The sequence below is a fragment of the Bos javanicus genome, chromosome 25 (assembly GCF_032452875.1).
Source record: "Bos javanicus breed banteng chromosome 25, ARS-OSU_banteng_1.0, whole genome shotgun sequence".
NCBI classification, from domain to species: domain Eukaryota; kingdom Metazoa; phylum Chordata; class Mammalia; order Artiodactyla; family Bovidae; genus Bos; species Bos javanicus.
This window is the reverse complement of record NC_083892.1, coordinates 6569297-6590946: the sequence shown is the minus strand read 5'-3', so window position 1 is coordinate 6590946 and position 21650 is coordinate 6569297. Positions and strand designations below refer to the sequence as shown.

At 44.2% G+C, this 21650-nt stretch overlaps 1 protein-coding gene across 18 annotated transcripts in view; it reads right to left on the bottom strand.

The window, feature by feature from the left end:
- RBFOX1 (RNA binding fox-1 homolog 1) overlaps nt 1–21650 on the bottom strand; it is a 2444696-nt gene that overhangs the window by 59558 nt on the left and 2363488 nt on the right. For all 18 annotated transcript variants that reach the window (XM_061401054.1, XM_061401052.1, XM_061401049.1 and 15 more), the window contains one exon: nt 7047–7179. In XM_061401054.1, coding sequence (XP_061257038.1) covers nt 7047–7179 — 133 coding nt within the window. The remainder of the gene's footprint in view (nt 1–7046; nt 7180–21650) is intronic.

Here is a 21650-nt window from a genome sequence, read left to right as displayed (position 1 = left end):
GTGAACCTATGGGCCATAGCCTGCCAGGCTGCTGTGTCCGTGGGATTCTCCAAGCAAGAATACTGGAGTGGGGTGCCATGCCCTTCTCCAGGGGATCCTCTCCACCCAGGGTTCAAAACCATTCTCTTATGTCTCCTGCATCAGCAGGCGGGTTCTTAACCACTAGCGCCACCTGGGAAGCCCAGGTCCTATTCTAAACAGGAACTGGTTTCAAGCAAGCTCTTACAAAGACTCATGATGGTTTCCAAGAATGTATTCAAACATTTTTAAAAACCTCACTAAACAGGTGCACTCGAAATAACATAAACGAAGAGAGAGGAGGGCGGGGGATGATGTCTAATATGGAGCTCTCGATAAATGAGCCATGGCCCCATACAAGAGAAGAGAGCTACCATCACGCATAGAGCAGGTGCAGCCCCATTTTAATGCAGAGGCGGTCGGTCTAGCCTGCAAAGGTAATTGTATTGCTTGTCAATCACTTCGGGACCGCAATATGCTTTTGCAAGAATGTAATGCGAATGCACATCTCATTTTCTTAGAAAGGTAATAACAGTAGTTAAATATTTGGATGAATGCAAGAAGGGGATGATTGCACTACAGCAAATTAGTTTACGGAAAAGGAAAGAAAGTATGGGATACCCAGACTATACAATCTGTTTGAATAATGTAATATATCCCATCCACCAATATATTCTTAAAGAAAAGTTTATTTAATGATGGCATATCTTGCTGCCCCTTCCAAATGAAAAAAAAAAAAATTTGTAATGCATTCAAATGCATTAAACCATAGCTGGATTAGAATGGATATCAGGTGGGTCCATAAACTCACTGGCATTTGTACAGCATTGTGTGGTGTGAGGACACTGACATTTTCCCAGGGAAAAATGTATATTTTTAATTAGATTATCAAAGACATCTGTGACATTCCACCTTCTCCCCCCAAATTTAAGAACTACTCATTTATGGTGTTTGTCTCATAATGCACTCAATGAAGAGGCTTTCTCTTTAATGTGAGAAGTTACATTTTAGAACTGGCTGAGAATTTAAACAAGAACTCACAGCAAAACCAAAAATAAAGCCAAACAGCTAGAGAGAATTCTGGAAAGTACTCTGAGAATAGGTGACAATGACTATCGTTCCAAGTGTTTATGTTAATTGAGAAAGTTCCTGAGCATCAGATAATAACATCTGAGCATGAGATATTTATCAATTAAAACCAGAAAGCATGGTTGACTCACAGAAAGAAAGGTTCACCCACATAGTTCCATAGGTTTCTTCAGGACCTAGCCTGAAAGCACCCCCCATGGTGCTATGTTTGGGCTTCATTCTTGTACTGGCAACTGTATAAAGTTTCTCCCAGGGATATCACCATATCATTTTGCATTCAGAGGAGCATAGTCTCCTCAAAACTCTCCAAAAGAGTTACCTTCACGAGGTAACTCTAAGAAGTTTCACATATATGTGTCATAACAGGGCTCCCCAGGTGGCTCAGTGGTAAAGAATCTGCCTGCTAAGACAGGAACCACAAGAGACGTGGGTTCAATCCCTGGGTTGGGAAGATCCCCAGGAGGAGGAAATGGCAACATACTCCAGCATTCTTGCCTGGAAAATTGCATGGAGAGAGGAGACTGGCAGGCTACAGCCCATGTGGTCACAAAGAGTTGGACACGACTGAGCAACTGACCACACGTGTGTCATAATTAATGACCTGAGAAAGTGCAGAATACCTTGGTCAAAAATATCCCGAGAGCCAAGATGAAAACCTGTCACAAAATGCTGGATGTTTCACTTAGAATAAAGATAATAATTTAAAAATCTCCTATGGTTCTTTATATTTCTATCCTCATAAAAGATGCCTGTTACATAGTAGGACTGGATACATATGTGCGTGCTAAGTCGATTCAGTCATGTCTGATTCTTTGGGACCCCAGGGACTGTAGCCTGCCAGGCTCCTCTGTCCAGGGGATTCTCCAGGCAAGAATACTGGAGTGGGTTGCCATGCCCTCTTCCAGAGGACCTTCCCAACCCAGAGATCACACCCACTCTTATGTCTCCTGCATTGGCAGGTGGGTTCTTTACCTTAGCGTTGCCTGGAAAACCCAAAACTTAATAAGGTGCTGTTTATTAATTAACCAAGAACGAGAACTTGATGAAACCAATCTCTTAGGGTTTTGTGGGGGAGAGGATTATGGTTTAACCGCTGTCCTGTAACATCTGGTGTTGTACTGAGTCTGGAGTATGTGTTTCTGATGCTTCCACCTGCCATCTTTATCCACAGAGCATCAGCCTACAAGCTCCCTCAGATGACAATCACCCAATGGGTAATTTCTCCCCAATGTGAGTCCTGGGAAGACAGACTGGACATGGTGTCTGACACTGACTTCGGGATCAAATGCAAGAAGAAATATGGATGACATGGTCCCTTCAACTCTCTTTGACACTGTTCACTAGTTAATATTTTGTTTCCAATCTACAGATTCCATTAGCCACTTGAAGTACCTCTGTCTAAAGCCATCTCTGTGGCTTACATGGGATGGAGGTCAATTAACAGCAAGCGCCCCACCCCACCCACCACAGTCCAGGGGTAAGTAACTCATGGATGCAGAAATGTGGGTGTTCAACTCAAGCAAAAGGGGACCTTGAGAAAGAGAGGAGTATGGGCAGCTAATAAAAAGTCAATTCCTATCTCAACAGCAACTACAGTAGCCACAGTTCACTTAACACCTGTCATCTGATGGAATGGATGAAGCTGTAACCTCACACTCATTTCCCTACTTCATCCTCTATCAACACTTCAGAGGCAGGTACTGTCTTTACCCAGCTGCTAAGGCAATTGTGCCTACAGAGATTAAGTCAGCTACCAAGGGCAGTATGAGATAGAACAGCAGGAGGCAATCTTATCTGTCTGGTAGTTTGTGTCTTTATAGGAGTACAACAATCCTACTGACTGTGTAGGTATTAGCTTTCTAACTTATCACCCATTCTCACTCAGTTAATGTTGACAATCAATAAGGAGTTAGCTAACGCAATCTAAGGCTTTCCTCTCATTCCTGTGATCCTGGTCCAGGCAGAATTACCCTCCCCAGGGATGATCATGCATTAATGTCACAATAACTTTCTGTTCAGCTATGTGAGAAAGAGAAGATAAGGCTCTTCATAACCTGTGTTTTTTATTCTCTGGGAGGAACTTCAGAAAATGTCAGGATGTGGAGGAAAAAACCAAATCAATAAAAGGAAATGAATGAATGCCAGGGCACCCTGAGTGAATCTTCCTGGGTGACTGCCATGATGTTGGATACTTCCAGGGGTCACCCAAGGTTCCACAAAAGTGGCCATGGAGGTTCTGTGGATGTTTTCCAAACTCTCCCCCGGCCCCCCCCACCCCCCCACAAAAAAAGAAGCTATATATGGACACAGGATAAATGGCACATTTTTGGTTGAGATTTTAGTAACAGTGTTTTCAGGTTTGATTCTTTACAATAAACAGAAGTTTAGGATGTGTCTTCAATTGGTGACAAGGGGAATAATAAAGTCTCCCCCCAAAATGCAGTTTGCTAGATGATGGCTTATAAAAAAGGGGATCTCTGAATGTGAAGGAAAATCACAGAATGAGATTTTAACAGGACAACTTAGGAAATGACTGGAATTTTTCCTGATTGGGTTTTCTTTCCTTTTTTGATTTTAATTTTTTTTTAATTATAAAAAATTTTAATTGAAGTGTAATTGATTTAGAAGAAGGGGGCGACAGAGGATGAGATGTTTGGATGGCATCAACAATTCAATGGACATGAGTTTGAGCAAACTCTGGGAGATAGTGAAGGACAAGGGAAGCCTGGCGTGCTGCAGTCCATGGGGTCACAAAGAGTCGGACACGACAGAGAGACTGAACAACAACACTCCCTCAAAAGCCTATCTTACCACGTCCACATGTGTTAAAACTGTTAGCATCTATGGTGTTCCCTGTGCCTGCCTGTAAGAAACTCCTTCAAAGGTGCCATCTGCCTTAGCATCCTCAGCTCATGGAGCTGAGAGAGGCAATGTTAAGCTGAACTGGACTGCAAGAAAGAGAGTCAAATCTAGAAACTGGGAAACCAAAGGACCCTGAAGATGAAAAACTGCAGGAAACCCACACCATCCCCGGGAACACCTGAATCCTGATGACGTCACTTCCTGGAAAGAGACGTGGGTTTTGCAACCTCTCTGCTACTTGCTTCAGTCAACACAGATCAGGGCTCTCCACTCCAGCCAAGGTCTGCTCTGTGTCCTCCTTGGTGCTCTTTTTTTAAGGATAAACTGCTCCTTCTGCCCCTCCTCCTATGGACTCCTTCAGCTTAAAACAATGAAGGAAAAGGAGCCTTCACGGAAGATGCTGAGTTCACACTTTTTCACTTGGTACCAATGTACTCCAGGCAATTTATAATCAGTGCACTCCAGGCAGTTTATAATCCAGCAAAACACCCAGGCAACTGGCTGAATTTCCTTCTTTTGACCAGTACTCTGCTCTAATAAAACATGCAGACACGAGCATACACATCCCTAGCCTTTCTAAATGTTCTAGTCCTCCTGTCTTGAGAATTTTATCTTTCTACTAAGTATGATTTCAGAATTCCAGCCATAATATTGCCAGCAAAGAGGTACAATCTACCATTACAACCAAAATGATTAGGAAGATGGCTGGAACATTAAAATGAAATCATGTACAAAGCAGTCACCAACAATGTGTTTTATCGCTTGGAGTCACCTAAGTCCCTGGCAAACGTGGCATTCATTAGTTATGCCTGGTTATTCCTAGCAAAGAGCAAGTTCATTACAAGTTAGCAAATTTCAATTTTACAGCAGGTGTGTTATTCAGAGATTTTTAAAAATAAATTGCTCATATGAGGATAAGCCATATAATTTTATTTTATTTTTCTGTCTGATATAGTAATGAGATATCAAGGGTACATAGACCGAAAGCGACAATTTCCATCTTCTGAGGTAAGAAAATGATTTTCAGACAAACTAATATGATATAAATATGCAATTTTACATGTATGGCTTATGAATCTTGCTTCAGTCATCACATGAGCCCAGAGGGTAATTCTTTCTTTTCTTCATTACTCATTATGTGACCTTGGCAATGATAAATCTTAGTTTCTGCCTTTCTGGATCTATAAAGTGGGCTCAATACCGTGGACGGGAGATAATCACTATATAACCAATGATTCCTCACAACACATGGTCAGATATAAAAGGCTTAGGAAGCGCAGATGTATTATTTTGGAGGACTGTGAGAATTTAAGGTCAATTCATCCTTGGTTTGTTATGATCCTCCACCTTTTCAGTAAAAAAAACCCAACAAAAAAAAACACTTTTTTGCAGTAGCAGCTCAGAGTTGCCCTAAGAAGCTCAGAATTAATCTAAGTCTAATGATTATTTAAGAAATGATGGACATTGCCTTATTTCTCTGTTTTTATTTCCCCTTCCTGATGATTTCATTGGGTCTCATTTCTTAATATCCTTAACTTTATTTCTGAGCATTTGTTTTTAAAACACTTCAAATGCTCTATGCTAGAATGGGTGAGATATGAATAAATAATGAACAAAGAGTGTCTCCCTTTGTCATCAACATAATAGACATGATCTAGGCTTATTCAGGTTTTCTAAAAGACAGATAAGCTGAAGAGCTATAGAAAATGCATTTAACCCTTTTACACAATCCTGAATATAACTAGATTCTTTCTAGAGACCAGAAAGCCTAGTCCTTGACCAGAGAAGACTTGTGCCAGACTGTGCTGGGTATTGCTGAGCTTTCCTTGTGTGTGTGTATGCTCAGTCATTTCAGTTGTGTCCAGATCTTTGCAATCGCATGGACTGTAGCCCTCCAGGCTCCTCTGTGGGATTTTCCAGGCAAAAATCCTGGAGTGGGTTGCCATGTCCTCCTCCAGGGGCTCTTCCCAACCCAGGGATCAAACCTGAGTCTTCTGCATTGGCAGGCAGGTTCTTTACCACTGAGCCGCTGGGAAAGCCACATTTGGGTCCTGGTTACTTTTTGTGTTGGGGGCTGGACAGGGGGCCATCCTGTGTTTTGTAGGATTTTTAGCAGCATCCCCAGCCTCCACCCAGTAGATGCTATCACAACATCCACCCAGTAGATGCTATCACAACAACCCAAAAGGTCTCCAGACTTTCCCAGTGTCCTGTGAGGACTACTGCTTTAGGGACTTCCCTCTCTCCGACTCCAGGGGGCCAGAATATTCTAATATTCTAGAAGGATTCCTAACAGCACGCCAGGGACCCAGAATGTACCAGGAAGATTCCTAATAGCAAAGCAGAAAGGGTAGCACTTCGAAACTGCAGCCCATTATACCAGTACCATTTTTTTTTTTTTTAAATAGCATTCACCACCATTCCTTGAGATTCACTTGGCAACAGCAGAGTCCATGCAGAGAAAGACCAAATGGGCCATGGGGAACAAATTAATCTACAAACAACTTCTCAAAGAGGGAAAAAGGAAAGCAAACTATTTTGGAAAAATCCCATGCAATGAGTCAATTGCAATTTCTTTGAGCTTCAAGAGTACACCTCCTCACCTAATTTTCTCTTCTGGGCCAAAGATTCATACACTTTGAAGCACAGGATATCTTTGGGGAGGGGGACAAGGCCACCCTGGTGATTTTTCAGTCTTAAACCCTCCCGGTACCCCCAACAGAGAGACTCAAGGGGAGTATGTGATCCAACCTCCTTAATCACCAGATGTTTGCAATCATCAGAAAGACGTCTTGGGCTGTGACCATTTCTCTGTTCTCCAGCATTCAGTCTCAGAGAGAATTTCCATAACAACATGTGACATGTAGAATGCTTAAAGGCACCAAGCATGACAAGACAAATTACACTCATTTTTCAAGACTCTGCAAGGTGCTGTACTGCAAGCGGGCGGGCTGCATGCTGGGCGGTTCCGGAGGGGCGGTCAAGGCGGGCATGCACTCCATCGCACGCAGGGATCGGGGCGAGGGCTGGCGTGCTGGAGCGGGAGGTCCGCCCGCGGTGGGGGGCTCCCCACTTACCCGCCGTAGGCTGGGATTGGGGGCGGGGGCGCCGCGGCCCGGAAGGTGTTGTACACGGTGCGGCCACGGCCACGCAGGTGCGCCCCTCGGTAGGCGGCCGCGGCCGTGGCGGCTGGATACGGGAAGCCAGGCACTGTGGGTGAGAGGAGAGAACAGAAGGTTCAGATCGCGCCTGCCTCTGGGGGAACCGTCCCCACTCAACACACACACTCAGGACCCTGCTCCCGGTAGGCCAGGGCCGGACACCCACACCCCTTCCTTCCAGGAGTCAGACTTCTAAAGGCAGGCTGGAGGGATGAGACCAAGGTTCAATTCCACAGAGGATGGATTAACGCAGTCAGTGATCCCTGGGACCAATATCTAGGACAAACACCCACAAACGATTCTTACTAACAGGGGAAATGCTCACTGCATAAACTTAACTTTTTAAAAAGGTAGACTGCAAGATGTGTGTGTGCTGGGTTCTCACATCTGCCTATTAACATGCATACCTGACCAATATAGGTACTGTGCATGATACATATGTGGATGAACATGCAATATGCATAGGTGTATGTGTACACATACACATAAGTATGTGTACATGTGTAAGTGATTATGTAGAGTGAAGTGAAAGTTGCCCAGTTGTGTCCGGCTCTTTGTGACCCTGTGGACTATTCAGTCCATGGAATTCTACAGGCCTGAATACTGGAGAGGGTAGCCGTTCCCTTCTCCAGACGATCTTCCCAACCCAGGGATCAAACTCAGGTCGGATTCACCAGCTGAGCCACAAGGGAAGCCTGATTATGTATATATGTGTATATAAAATATTCGTGGGCGTTAGTGTGCATATCACACGTATGTGTGCATGTGTGCGGGAATATGTATACATGCCTATTTATATATACGTGCATATGTATATAATGTACAAATACATACATACTTCAATGTGTTCTTAGTTATCTCTGAGGCTAAACTTCATGAGAAAATGTTACTTGTCTACTCATAGCTTTTCTCCACTCTGTTTTACTTTTTTCCCCATATTTTCCTTTAGGTATCTAGGGTTGCTTCTTGTTCAGTTGAATAAGTCATGTCTGACTCTTTTGTGACCCCACAGACTGTAGCCTGCCAGGCTCCTCTGTCCATGAGATTACCCACGCAAGAATACTGGAAGAGTTGCCATTTCCTTCTCCAGGGGATCTTCCCGACTGAGGGATAGAACTCGAGTTTCCTGTGGCTCTTGTATTGGCAGATGGATTCTTTACTGCTGAGCCATGGAGGGGAGTCTTTATGAGCCTATATTGCTGGTTAAAATGTTTTAATTGAAATATACTGTACCTACAGACAAGTGTATGCATCAGACGTGTACAGACCCCTCATGCTCCTATGGACAAATCACTACTAAGATCCCATCAGCCCCCTATCCATTTACATAGCTTATAAAACCATTTATACAACAACCATAACTACAGAGAAGTATGAGGACTCAACTCTGAAAAAGAAAGTGTGGGCAGGGTTATCTTCCCAGGGGTGGTGGTGCGGAAATTCTCTGAGCCAAGTGACTTGGTCAAGAGTCAGGAGGGAAAGTAAGCCTGATGCTCGAGACCCATTATAATTAACACAGCTTTCTCTGCCTGGGATGCGCTTCCTCCTAGGATGTCTGCAAATCCTAATGCATCAGGTCCATGAAACCTGAGGACATCACCCCGCCTTGCTGCTCTTTCTAGTCGCTGAATCACAGGCTCTCACCATGCTGGTCATGCCAGTCCCATCCCACTCTCAGTAGGCACTGTTACCTGCAGTGAATCCCATGGAGGGGATGCTCTTTTAGGAAAATACATTTGGAAAGCCACTGTCCCAGGAGATCTATTAATATATTAGAGGCTCGAAAGTCTTAAGGTAAGGGAAGTGCGTGCACGCGTGCTAAGTTGCTTCAGCTGTGTCTGACTCTTTTCAACTATAGCCTGCCAGGCTCCTCTGTCCATGAGACTTCCTAGGCAAGAATACTGGAGTAAGTCCAGGTTCAATGCATGATACAGGATGCTCGGGGCTGGTGCACTGGGATGACCCAGAGGGATGGTATGGGGAGGGAGTTGAGAGGGGGGTTCAGGATGGGGAACCCGTGTACACCCATGGCAGATTCATGTTGATATATGGCAAAACCAATACAATATTATACAGTAATTAGCCTCCATTAAAATAAATAAATTTATATTAAAAATAATAATAAAATGGAAAAAAAAGAAATCTAACAAAGAGAGACTCACAATCAGTCCTTAAGATTTGATGTGAGCAAAAAAATAGTCATTTTTTAAAACTGAGCCTAACTAAAATACTCTGTTAATTGAAAATAAACATAGATAAACTATATAAAAAAAAAAAGAATACTGGAGTAGTTGCCATTTCCTTCTACGGGGGGGGGGTCTTCCCAAACCAAGGATCAAACCCACATCTCTTCTGTCTCCTATATTGGCAAGCAGGTTCTTTCCCACTAGCGCCACCTGGGAAACCCAAGGGAAGTGCATTAACACCATTAATGCAGCAACCCCAGACTTCATTTCTCCCGGAACTCTAGTTCAAAGAATACCCAGCCTCTCGTGGGTACTGGTCTGGAGAAGAAAATCACTTATTTATTATGTTTACTTCTTCTATTCATCAGCCAGCTTCTTGAGGGGCCCCACCGTATCCCATTCATCCTTGCATTTCCCCATGCATCCCCCCCATGTCAGCAGAAGCCCCCTGATTTTGTCCACAGTAGGTTCTAGATATTGGACACAGTTGATTCTAGATGACTTAAAGACCAGTGAATGAAGCCCTGGGATGTGGTCCAACCAAATGACTGACAGACTATCCATTCTCTCCTTGATCCTTTTTCTCCTCTCACCCTGTTTGCCTAACAGGAGCTTGAAGTATCTCCCATTAGAGAGGGAGACAGGTGGAATGAACAAGAACCAGGATGGGTTTCCTCGTGTCCACAGCCCTGTCTCCCCTGTTCAGTCTCTCTTGGGATTTTAGACAGTGTTGGTAGCAATGTGCAAGGCTGGGAAGGACCCAGCTTCTCTTGGTCAGATAGGAAGATAAAGGCTCAGAGAGGCCTCAGCCCAGGAGGCTCTTTCCCAGAGGCAAGGCAACACATCCAAGCTGCCCTCTCCCAGAGCATGTATTTTGCAGAATTCCTAACCTCTCACAGGGTGTTGTGTGTCATATTATCTTAAAGTTGCCTCTGTCTACATCCAAACAGCCTTCCTCCCTGCCATCATGTTCAAGAGTGGAAGCCCTCCACATAGAGAACAGAACAGACAGGTGCTTGCCCAGGGGGAAGGGGTTCAGAAAGGGATGGACAGGGAGGTGGGAGTTAGGAGATGTAAGGTTTTATATAAAGAATGAATAAACACCAAGGTCCTCTGTATAGCACAGGGAACTATATTCAGTATCCTGTGATAAGTCATAATGGAAAAAAAATTTAAAAAGAATATCAGAAAACAGACTCTGTAGGACTCCAATTACTTTACACCATGAAATTTTTTTGCACATTGTTTTAGGTCCCTGGATATGTTCCAATGTCTCCTAGTTTATAGTCTATGGGAACTTGAATAGAATTTGTATCCTGGTGTTGTGTGAAAATTGTATAAATCTTCATTATGTTGAATTGGTTCATGGTGCTTTTCAGGTCTACTGTATCCTTCTACTCTTTTGTCTATTCATTCTACCAATTTTTGAGTTTGATATGGAAACTCCAAATAAAAATATTAATTTATCTACTTTAAAAAATAATCGTAACATATAGTGGAACTATATGTAATTTTGTTCCGTATTTTCCAAGTCTCTTGTAATTGTGTTATCACGCTTTCATAGTTTAAAAAAAATAAAAGGAAAGAGAAAAAATATTTGTAAAATATATGAAAAAGAATACGTGTGTAACTGAGTAACTTTGCTGTACAGCATAAATTACCACAATATTGTAAATCAGCACTTCAATAAAAAGAGAAAAAATAAAGAAAAAGAGTAGAAGCCTTTCACTCCATCAGCTCCCCTTAGTTCCAGAGTTCTTGGACAGTAGGTTTGTAACTGCATGTCAGTGGCAGGAGGCTGGGGAGGGAAGAAAGTGGAATTTCCCACAGCAGTTATTCCCAATCCTATATTCATGGGATTGCACAGACTGGACTATAACTCTTGACCTGGAAGCTGAAGACAGACTGACTACCCTCTGGAATTCTTCGTGTGTTCTTGAACAGCCAATAGCCAGCCTGTTTCTTGGATTCTACCATATCCTTCTCTGATGATGCTAGTAAAATGCCAGGATGGTAGAACAAAGCCAGAATGATTTTATCTTTCTCTTTATGTCCTTTATGTCCCAGAAGACCATCCAGGTTATTTCTTAATCTTTTTAAAAAAATTGTCAGTCAAGACAAATCATATAGCATTACTTAACTCTCAGCTTGCCAGCCCCTCCACATCCATGTTTCTTAGCTGGTGTTTCAGCTGTGCTCAGTCGCTCAGTTGAGTGTGACTCTTCGCGACCCCATGGACTGTAGCCCTCCAGGCTCCTCTGTCCATGGGATTCTCCAGGCAAGAATACTGGAGTGGGCTGCCACTACCTCCTCCAGGGGATCTTCCCAACACAGAGACAGAACCCGCGTCTGTTGCATCTCTTGCACTGGCGGGTGGATTCTTCACCCCTGTGCCACCTGGGAAGCCCAACTACTATCCTTGAAATTGCCAAGAGGTATCAACCTCAATGGGGAAAGCGGAGCAATCCAAATATCCTAAAAGGCCTAGAGTTGTGAGATAGGAGATGTTGGCTTCAACACTGGGGAGAAAAGGAACGAGTGAGCCTTTGATTCTAACGCGATCTTGCCACAGTTCAAATATTAAGTTTGCGGAGGAACACCCTGGATTTTGAAATAAAGCAAATGAAAAATTCACAATCTGGCAGAGCAGCTGGTTGCCTGTGTGAGGAAACGCAGTAATTATGCTGACCCATTCATTATCGTTGGCTGCGGCACGGAGTGAGCCAGACAAGATCCCTCTCAGCGACAAGCAGGTTTTACAATAATTCTTGGAGGATTTAGATGTTGAGATAGAACATGAAACAGAAGCTCAGCAGTAGAGCGAGGGGAATGCAAGCTGCTAGAAGGGGAAAGCCAGGATGCCGCTGCGTACCCCTCTTTGCTGCAGGGAGAAAATAGCCTTCTCAATGCAGGATAAGGGATTTGCAGGTCTTCATACCAAGCTCTTTGGGCTACTCCAAGCAGGGCACATTAAAGAGATTCTGGTTGTTAAAGGAGCAAGGGAAGGACCGCACATCAACTTCCTGGGAGGCCAAGTGCCCTCAGGTAAGATAAGGAGCCACTTGATGCGAAGAGCTGACTCAATGGAAAAAGACCCTGATGCAGGGAAAAATTGAAGGCAAAAGGAGAAGGGGGCAGCAGAGGGGGAAATGGTTGGATGGCATCACCAACTCAATGGACATGTTGTCACTGTTCATATGCTCAGTCATCTCTGACTCTTTGCGACCTCATGGACTGCAGCACACCAGGCTTCTCTGTCCTCCACCGTCTCCTGGAGTTTGCTCAAACTCATGTCCATTGAGTCAGTGATGCCATCCAACCATCTCATCCTCTGTGTCCCCTTCTCCTGCCTTCAATCTTTCCCAGCATCAAGGTCTTTTCTAATGAGTCAGTTCTTTGCATCAGGTGGCCAAAGTGTTGGAGCTTCAGCTTCAGCATCAGTCCTTCCAATGAATATTCAGGAATGAATTTGAGCAAACTCCAGGAGACAGTTAAGGACAGGGGAGCCGGCAGTCCATGGGGTTGCAAAGAGTTGGACATGACTTAGTGACTGAGCAACCACAACAAATTTTAACAGGGGCTTCCTGTTACTGGAGCAGGCATGTAAGCCTCCCAGGTGGATGTCTGCTCAGCTATCCCTTCTTGTTGCCTTTTAGAGCTGGCCAAGGGGTCTCTTCATGAAGTCTCTAGTTAATCACTGTCGTTGATGAATATTCCCTTCTCTTCCCCTCTTCTCTCCCTCCCTCCCTCATTCCTGAAACCAAACAGGACCCAGTGGGGCTCCTGGGCACAAAAGCCTTTCTGTGTTTCCCGTTCCTTGATTACAGGAAATCGGCTTCATTCAGCCTCCAAGACTTTCCCTGAGTTCCAACAGGCAGGTTCAAACAGTTGCTAATTAGGGAAGGGAGGGGATGCAGAGACAAAGCAGCAGCAGCCAAGAAACAGCAGTGTAGCCTTGCGGGGGTAGGGTCTCGGCTCCTCCTTAAGGGGTACACTTAATAATATCCTTGAGTTGTTTTGCAGATTCTGAAACCCCCACCAGGTGGGAGAAGTTAACTGCATGCTGCCCACCAGCACACAGACCCCAGACCAGTTGGAAATAGAAGATTGGTGATGCTGACTTCCACTTGCTTCACCACCAATCAGAAGAATGTCCAGGAGCTAGTCAGGCTTTCCTCCTCTTTGAACCATTACCATAAAACTCCTCACCACCCCCTCCGGGTCAGGACACACAGTTTTGAAGGCAAAACGCTGTGGCCCTCTTTGCCTGACAAAGCAATAAAGCTATTCTTTTCTATTTCATCCAAAACTCTCTGAGATTGAATTCAGTGTCAAGGTACACAGAATGGATTAGGCATCCATTCCTCCCTCCCTCCCTTTTATTTTGTAATCTCTTTCTGAAGAAGCCTACCCAAAATCTTCCTGGGTGTACTAGCAATCAAGTAACTTGGATCACAGATATGAAGGGAAAAAAATACTCTCTCCATAGCTAAAATGCAAGCTCCATGCGGGCAGTGTTTTCCATCTGTTCTGCTCTTTGATTTAGGAAATTGCCTAGCACAGCAAGGTATCAGCTACCTAATACTATGCCTGGACATGCTTTGATGATGAACCCATGTTTGTCTCTTTTAAAAGGACCATAACCCTGTCCTTTATAAAAAGCATGCTGCCCAAGATTTGCAGAAATACAGTGTGCAAATAATATATGAGATCTCAGTCATCTTTATAAAAACTGCTACACTCCTGACCCAAAAATAGCAACCAGACTTGGAATATGTGTGATTCTGATGAAAAGGGAGATGATTTGGGTAAATGCTCTGCGCTGGGAATTATTGCCCACCCTCATTCACTTAAATTCACCTTTATTGCTGCACAGCATTAGGGTTTGGAGATTGGTTTCTTGTTCTCAGAGAAGTTGAGCTCAAACTCCCCCCACAGCCAGACAGGTGGTACCCATCTGGTCAGTAAAAGGTATTTGGTCACGTTGCTTCTTGCACACAGCCCCACGTGGAGCTCCCTAGCAACCCAGCAAATCTGAGTCTTTATGCAATGAATGTGTGCAACAAGGAACACTGGAAAACAGCAATCCTTATAATCCCTGCCTTGCCTGACTGACAGCTGTGCCTTCTGTGTTTCTTCCTGTCTCCATGAGAGGACATCCCCCCTATGGCTGGCTCAGGACAGTGTGGCTCTCTTGTCTTGCAACTAAGATAAATGGTCAAATTCAAGGGCAAAACACCACAACTGTTTGTCAAGCTTCCTTTAGACCCTGGTGGGATGGTAGGAGCTGATCTATTTATTTTTACTTGCCTACCGGGTCTCCTGGCTTATAGAGCATGGTTAACTGCATATGTGAAATGTATACTTAGGTGATTTGGATATAGGTTAAACAAAACTAAAATGGCTTTATCCTTGAACCATGTAAAAAGAATGTACTGCGCTGTGCTAAGTCGCTCAGTTGTGTCTGACTCTTTGTGACTCCATGAACTGCCGCCCGCCAGGCTCCTCTCTGTCCATGGGATTTCCCAGGCAAGAATACTGGAATGGGTTGCCATTTCCTCCTCCAGGGGATCTTCCAGACCCAGGGATCAAACTCAAATCCTGTGTTTCCTGCATTGCAAGCAGATTCTCTTATCCGCTGAGCCATCAGACTTTCCTATATGTTGCCTATAGCCTGAAATAGGATTGCCCATTCTCAAGGCTCTCATCTTTAAGGGTATAACACTTTTCCATTCACATGGAGATAAAAAGTTGCAAAACAGAGAGTAACATTTGTCTTGTTGGAGGTTTACAGGAATATAGTGATCAGACCTACATGGTGAGTTACAAGAACAAAGGATTCTGACATCAAGAAGCTTGCAACAACCGACCAAGCGCCTCCCTTGCCTTGACTTTAAAAATGCTTTGCTGAAGCCCTTCAGAGAATTCGGGGTGTTTTGAGTCATCCCTCTCCTTGCATCACCCTGCAGGCCAATAAACCTTTCCTGTACCCAAACTCTGACATTTAGGTATTGTTTGGTCTCACTGTGCTTTGGTCACATGAACTTGGGTTTGGTAATAAGAAGACATCTTAATTATGTGTTTACATTGCAGCATGACTTGTCTCTTTTGCTGAAAGTTATGTCATCTATCAATATCCCAGTTCAGGAGTTTTCATGTAGGAAGTGGGCAACACGTGTTTAATAAATCCAATGCAAAAAGCCAAGGGGAAATGCACAATGTCCTCTCCACTACCAAAACAGAGTAAATCGATGCTAATAAAAGTCATTCACCTGTCACCCTGTCCAATATTTGTAAATGCCTCTTTGTTAATTAAAGAACAATGTTTGAAAGAAAAGACACCAAATTAGAGGCATTTCTGAACCCCAACGCTGGAGTTTGATTTTTTTTTTTCTAGTTGAACTTCAAGTTAATAAGCATGTAAACAGACCATCAATGGCAAACAATGGAAAGTATTCAGGCTTCTTCGTGGGTACCAAATAAATCCTTAGTTCTTGGCATGAGGGAGACAAGGGAGGGGGAAAAAAAAGCACAGGTTCATTATACTGGAAACGTTCCTTCTTTAACCTGCTCCAGCATGAATCAAAGTGAAAAATCTGGTATCACTGCAATGAAAATTGGATTTAGCTCATAAGCTAAAAATGAGTTTCTCTCCAAGAAAACAGGGCCTGAGCTTCTGGAGCAAATGCCAATTGCACATCTTGTTGACACCTCGACATCCGCAGCCCACCCACTCCCAACCTTCAGCTAGATTTATATCCAGAGCAGAGAGGGACGAGGTTAGCAGAGCAACCGTCTCAGCTCTTAGGAATAAGGAGTTCTCCACCGCTGAACTCAATGAAATGGAAACTTCAGGGATGTAACCAGAGGCATGCTGTGATGTGCTCAAGTATCAAGGCAAATCAACATTTTTAAAGGGAAGATGTGTGGGTGTATCAACCAGACAAATGGGCCATTTACCAAAGTGTCAACTGCTTATTGCCTGTCTCCCCCGCAAGACAGACGCCCCCACCTCCCACCTCCGAGCAGCTTCGAGTTCAATGTATTTACAGCGACGAACGCGTGAGCCCTTCCCTCTGTCTCTTTTACGAATGTGGTGCTTACCTTCGAAAATAAACACAAATGAGATCATCTCAGCAAGCCCGGAAATCCCAAGAGAAGGAACACAACAAAACCCATGGAAAATACTTGAGGGTTATAAACTGCATATTAAAGTTTTAGAGCTCTGGGAGAGATGGAAGAACAGCAGATGCAAAACCCGACGGGGGGGCAGACTCTGCATCAAAACCATAAAAATATACAACTGCTTTAACGGGCAATTATTCTTTGCATTTGTGCATGGGTTTGAATTTGCATGAGGTTGCCAGATGCCCTGAAAAGGTGTGCTGTTTAGGATGGATGGGGGTGGGGGAAGCTCTCTCTTTGTCTGTTCTTCCTCTTTTTTGCTTCGTGAATGCCACCTTCCCCCTCCCCCACCCCTGAAATGTTTTAAGACAGAGATGTTCCTGCTCATTTGGGGGTTGAATTATTCCGCGGGTAATTTATGGTAGGAAATATTCACTTACACAATTCTGGGGGTACAGATGCGGTTTCAGCAGCAGGTTCACGGTTCTGCAGGATTCCCCTCGAGGGAACTCCCGTTCCATGAGCTGGACCATAAATTAAGAAGTGGCATAATAGGTAACATACCGAGGTGAAATAAACAACCAGAGATGGCTCAATTTCACAGGCAGAGCACTGTGTGATAAACATCACAACGCATCGTCCAAAAAAGCCCACATAAAAACCTGATGACTTATTTTCCACATGGCGAAAAAATGTTTGCAATTTGCAGGACAGATCTCAAAGAAAGATACATCAAATTGGTTTGTAACACAAAATGTATACACAGTAAGGTCACTGTCTTTAAATAAGACCAAATGGAAAACTTAATATGATGGACCACATTTGGTTCTAGGTCAAAGTAAAAATGGAAAGGCTTTCAGTTTTGTTAAAATTCAGTCATTTCCAGGTTTAGGAGTAAGAAGGGAGTCTTGCATTCAGGCAGTCATTGACAAAAAGACCAAAATGGCCACTTAATTTGTTGGACTCCCTGGTTTTCATACGCACATCTATTCATCCCTGAAACTCACATTTGGGATCGGCTCTTGTTTCATTTTAAAATGCATGTTGATATTAAACACTGCTGTTTAGAAGTGAATAAATCTACGTTTTGGACAAACAGTTTCTTACAGGACATCCTCATTTGAAATGCATTGAATAGGAAAACAAAAATTTCTAATTAATGTACAAGTCTAATCACCATTCTCCACATGGAAGAGTAATTTTTCACTGTTCATTTGCTCGGTTTAATCTCAAAACTGACATAACAGAAACGCAATGTCCTATAAATCTCCGCTCATTTGTTTCTTTAATATTCATATTCCATTGAACTGCAGCTGCTTGTTGGTGCAGTCTATTACAACTTGCAAAAGTGTCGATAAAATTATTATGAAAGGCAAGATGTGTTTCTTGCCGGCTGCACGTGCCATTTATTTGGAGAAAGACAATAAATGGCTCGAGGATGCTTCCCCCCACCCCCGCCTGCTGTTTGGTGGGTGATTAGTGATTAATTACCTGGCAGCAAATTGACATGGCACAAGGAAATTGACACAGCCCTGATTAATTAACTTTTTATGGGCGGCAGTTACTCACAAAACATTGCGCACCATAATTGAATCTCTTTACATAACGTCATGGTACAAAAGTTTTAGTCAAATCCAAATTACCCAGAAGTTTCTAGGCCGTTACAGGTCCGAGGAGGATGTGTGGAAAGAACTGGCAAGAACTTGGAGAGAGATGTACATTTTTGAAAGGGAAAAAAAAATGATGGGGATATTGTGCTGGCTTGATTGCCAAAGATGAATTTATTGACCTAAATCTTCGCTGTCTGAGACCGACAGACCTCATTTCCTCCAGCCACCTCTGACCACCGCCTCTTAGTGATAAAGATTCTCGCCTTTGTCCAGTCTCTAAACGTCGACTCCCTAATCTAATTCTTGGTTCCAACATCACCTCCTCCTTCCAAGGTTTTTCCTCTCAATTTTACCCCACATTTCTTGATGCCACCACGGCCACCACCATACCACTCCTTTTTCCCTCTTCACCTACCATCTCCTTCCTACCATTTCATATGATTGCACTCTCCTTATCGAGCTCTCTCTTGAGGTGTCCTGAGGACTTTATCTTTGTCCAGACTGTGTCTCTAGTACCCAGAGGATGATCTGGCCCCAGGTACACGCTGAGATGTTTATTGATTATATCGTCAGATAAACTCAGAATGCCACAGTAGTTCTGTTACGGAGGAAAGATGAGCGACAGTCCTTGACCCTGTGAGAGCTGCTGCTTCAGAAGGGTGTCTATTTTAAGAGAAATTTAATGAGGACATCAGTGATGAGAGACTCTGGACCTCACGTGTCTCAAAGTTCAGGCAGTGATAACTGGGATCGTTAAAAGTGGCGATTACGGTTGGCATAATTCCATGCTCTCGGACTCCATGATCAGACAGATGAGATTTTACTGCATGATGAAACATACAGTAAACAGCTACTAGTCACTAACCCTTGCTAATGGCCAGACCCACAGATGAACTCACAGAACTCTTCACAGAACCACACGAATCAGGTCTTAACTGTAATCTTCCCTCTCCTGGGGTGGAAAGGTAGACAGAGAGCAGCTCAGAAACTCTCCAGTGATCTGAACCCAGACAACTTGACACCAGACCCTGACGTCTTATTTATTGCAGGAGGCCCTGGAACGAAGGGATCCTTTGTCAGTTTTAGGTAAAACCTTTCCACTTCCACTTTCTCCATGTACAGCTTGCATGTGTGCATGCTAAGTCACTTCAGTCGTGCCTGACTCTTTGCGGCCCCATGGACTGTAGCCCGCCAGGGTCCTCTGTCCATGGGATTTCCCAGGCAAGAATACTGGAGTGGATTGCCATACCCTCCTCCAGGAGATCTTCCCCACCCAGGGACTGAACCCATGTCTCCATCTCCTGCACTGGCAGGCAGGATCTTTACCACTAGTGCCACCTGGGAAGCCCCTCTAAGCTGCTTCCAGGCCGTGAGTTTTCACTTCCCTCCTATTGTCTGGACAAGCTGCTCCATCACCTCCCTTAATCCATAACACATCCAAGAGAACCAGCCCTGATTCATCATGGACTGAATTAATTTGCAGGGGGATCTGTCTACAAGCCTCCCTGAGACCTTGCTGCAAGCCAGGGCATGGAAAAGAGCAGGGCAGGTGACATTTCTTCCATTCTATATTTATGTTCAAGTTTCCCTGATAGCTCAGTTGGTAAAGAATCTGTCTGCAATGCAGGAGACCCTGGTTTGATCCCTGGGTCAAGAAGATCCACCAGAGAAGGGATAGGCTACCCACTCCAGTATCTTGGGCTTCCCTTGTGACTCAGCTGGTAAAGAATCCACCTGCAATGCAGAAGACCTGGGTTCGATCCCTAGGTTGGGAAGATCCCCTGGAGAAGGGAAAGGCTTCCCACTCCAGTATTCTGGCCTGGAGAATTCCATGGACTGTACCATCCATGGGGTCGCAAAGAGTCAGACACGACTGAGCAACTCACTTTCTCGAATGTCACTAGATTCACAGCTTGGTTAGAAATAGTCTCTTCCTTGGAAAGAAATGAGTCATCTAGGTAAAAAATATACATTAAAGCATGTAATGCCGATACAGGGATGCATTCTGAGCAGTGAGTTTGGTGTTCCCAAAGTAGACATGTTTCTGAACTTAATAAATTTAAGAAGTCTCAACAAACCGCCTCACAACCCCACAATGCTCACACACCTGAATATTATTTCAACACTTAGGAGTTTGAATGATGACAGCAGCCTTCGATATTATCTAATTACCCCCTGATTCCTGCTTACCCCCTGAAGTTAGGGGCTGGTCGTCTCTTTTCTCCCAGGTTACAAATGGGCAGATTAATCCAACAGACATGGGGGGAGGGCCAAGGCTGCGAAAATGTGCAGTGAGAATCTTTTTCTGTGCTAAAGACCTTTTTGTGTTCCATCTCCTTATATGTATTGACATCGGCCCCCTGGGCAGGGTTTCTGTAACATTTCATTCAGTGAAAAAAAAAACAAAAACAAAACAAGAATGCATCTCCATCTTGGAGGGTTTGACTCGGCAGGACCTCAGAAGGCATCTGCAAAAGTGCTTTCTGTCCTTAGAAGGAACCTGGGGAGACAAAGACCTGAGATGCTGAGACCTACTGTAACTCGGACGAAGCGATTTACCAGCATCTATTCCTCTGACAGTACCTGTATTGGTGTCAATGTAGCATTTTGCGGGCAGCCGTGGAGGGAGAAAAAAAGGCTAATAATTTATATAAATAATTACTTTATCGAGTGCATACACACAGTAAAGCTTCAATTGTTAAATCATTCATGATCTAGCTAACAGCTGGCTGAAACAGCAAGCTCGGTGAATTGCCTCTCCAGGTAGGAAGCGGGGCAAGTGAGATAAATGAGCTCCCTTATGCTGGGCTGAATTTCCCATGGTTCTCTGGGGCTGCTGCAGCTCCATGAACCCGAGGCCCTAGATGGGGGTTGATGGGGACTCACGGGATGGAAATGCGATGCAAAAGCATTGTTCATTTCACTGCCAGCCGTCACTGTGATGTCAAACCCCACCTGATTTTGAGAACCAGCTCCAGACTTGAAAACTGAGTCCTGATCCTCTGGGCAATGTCCCCAAACAAACCCAGAGGTTTACAGGTGCTTTCTGGACCTGGGATCACCTGTCTGATTTCCCAGCTGGAGACCTCCCCAACATGCCCACCTAGACCAGGTCGAAGGAGGGCCATTCAGACATGGTTCAGTTGTCCAGGCACTAGATAACATAAACCTTCCAAGCCAGCTTTGTTGGTGAACTTTCAAAAGCACCTGGGAAAGATCACATCTAAGAATGAAAAAGAAAGAAGAGCCATTTGTTTGAGGAGTTACAATGCCTCAAGCAGCCTGAAAACTTTTAAAACAAGGATGTCACTTAATGCTCACAGGTAACCGGGTATTTGGGCTTCCCCAATGGCTCAGCAGTAAAGAATCCACCTGCAATACAGGAGACCCAGAAGACATGGTTTCGGAGACACGGGCTCGATCCCTGGGTTGGGAAGATCCCCTGGAGGAGGAAATGGCAACCCACTCCAGTATTCTTGTCTGGAGAATTCCATGGCCTGAGGAGCCTGTAGGGTCACAGTCCATGGGGTCGAAGTGGCTTAGCACACAAGCCACACCAAGTTCTCCAGTAGCAATAAAAGAGCTCTTGGCAGGTCACT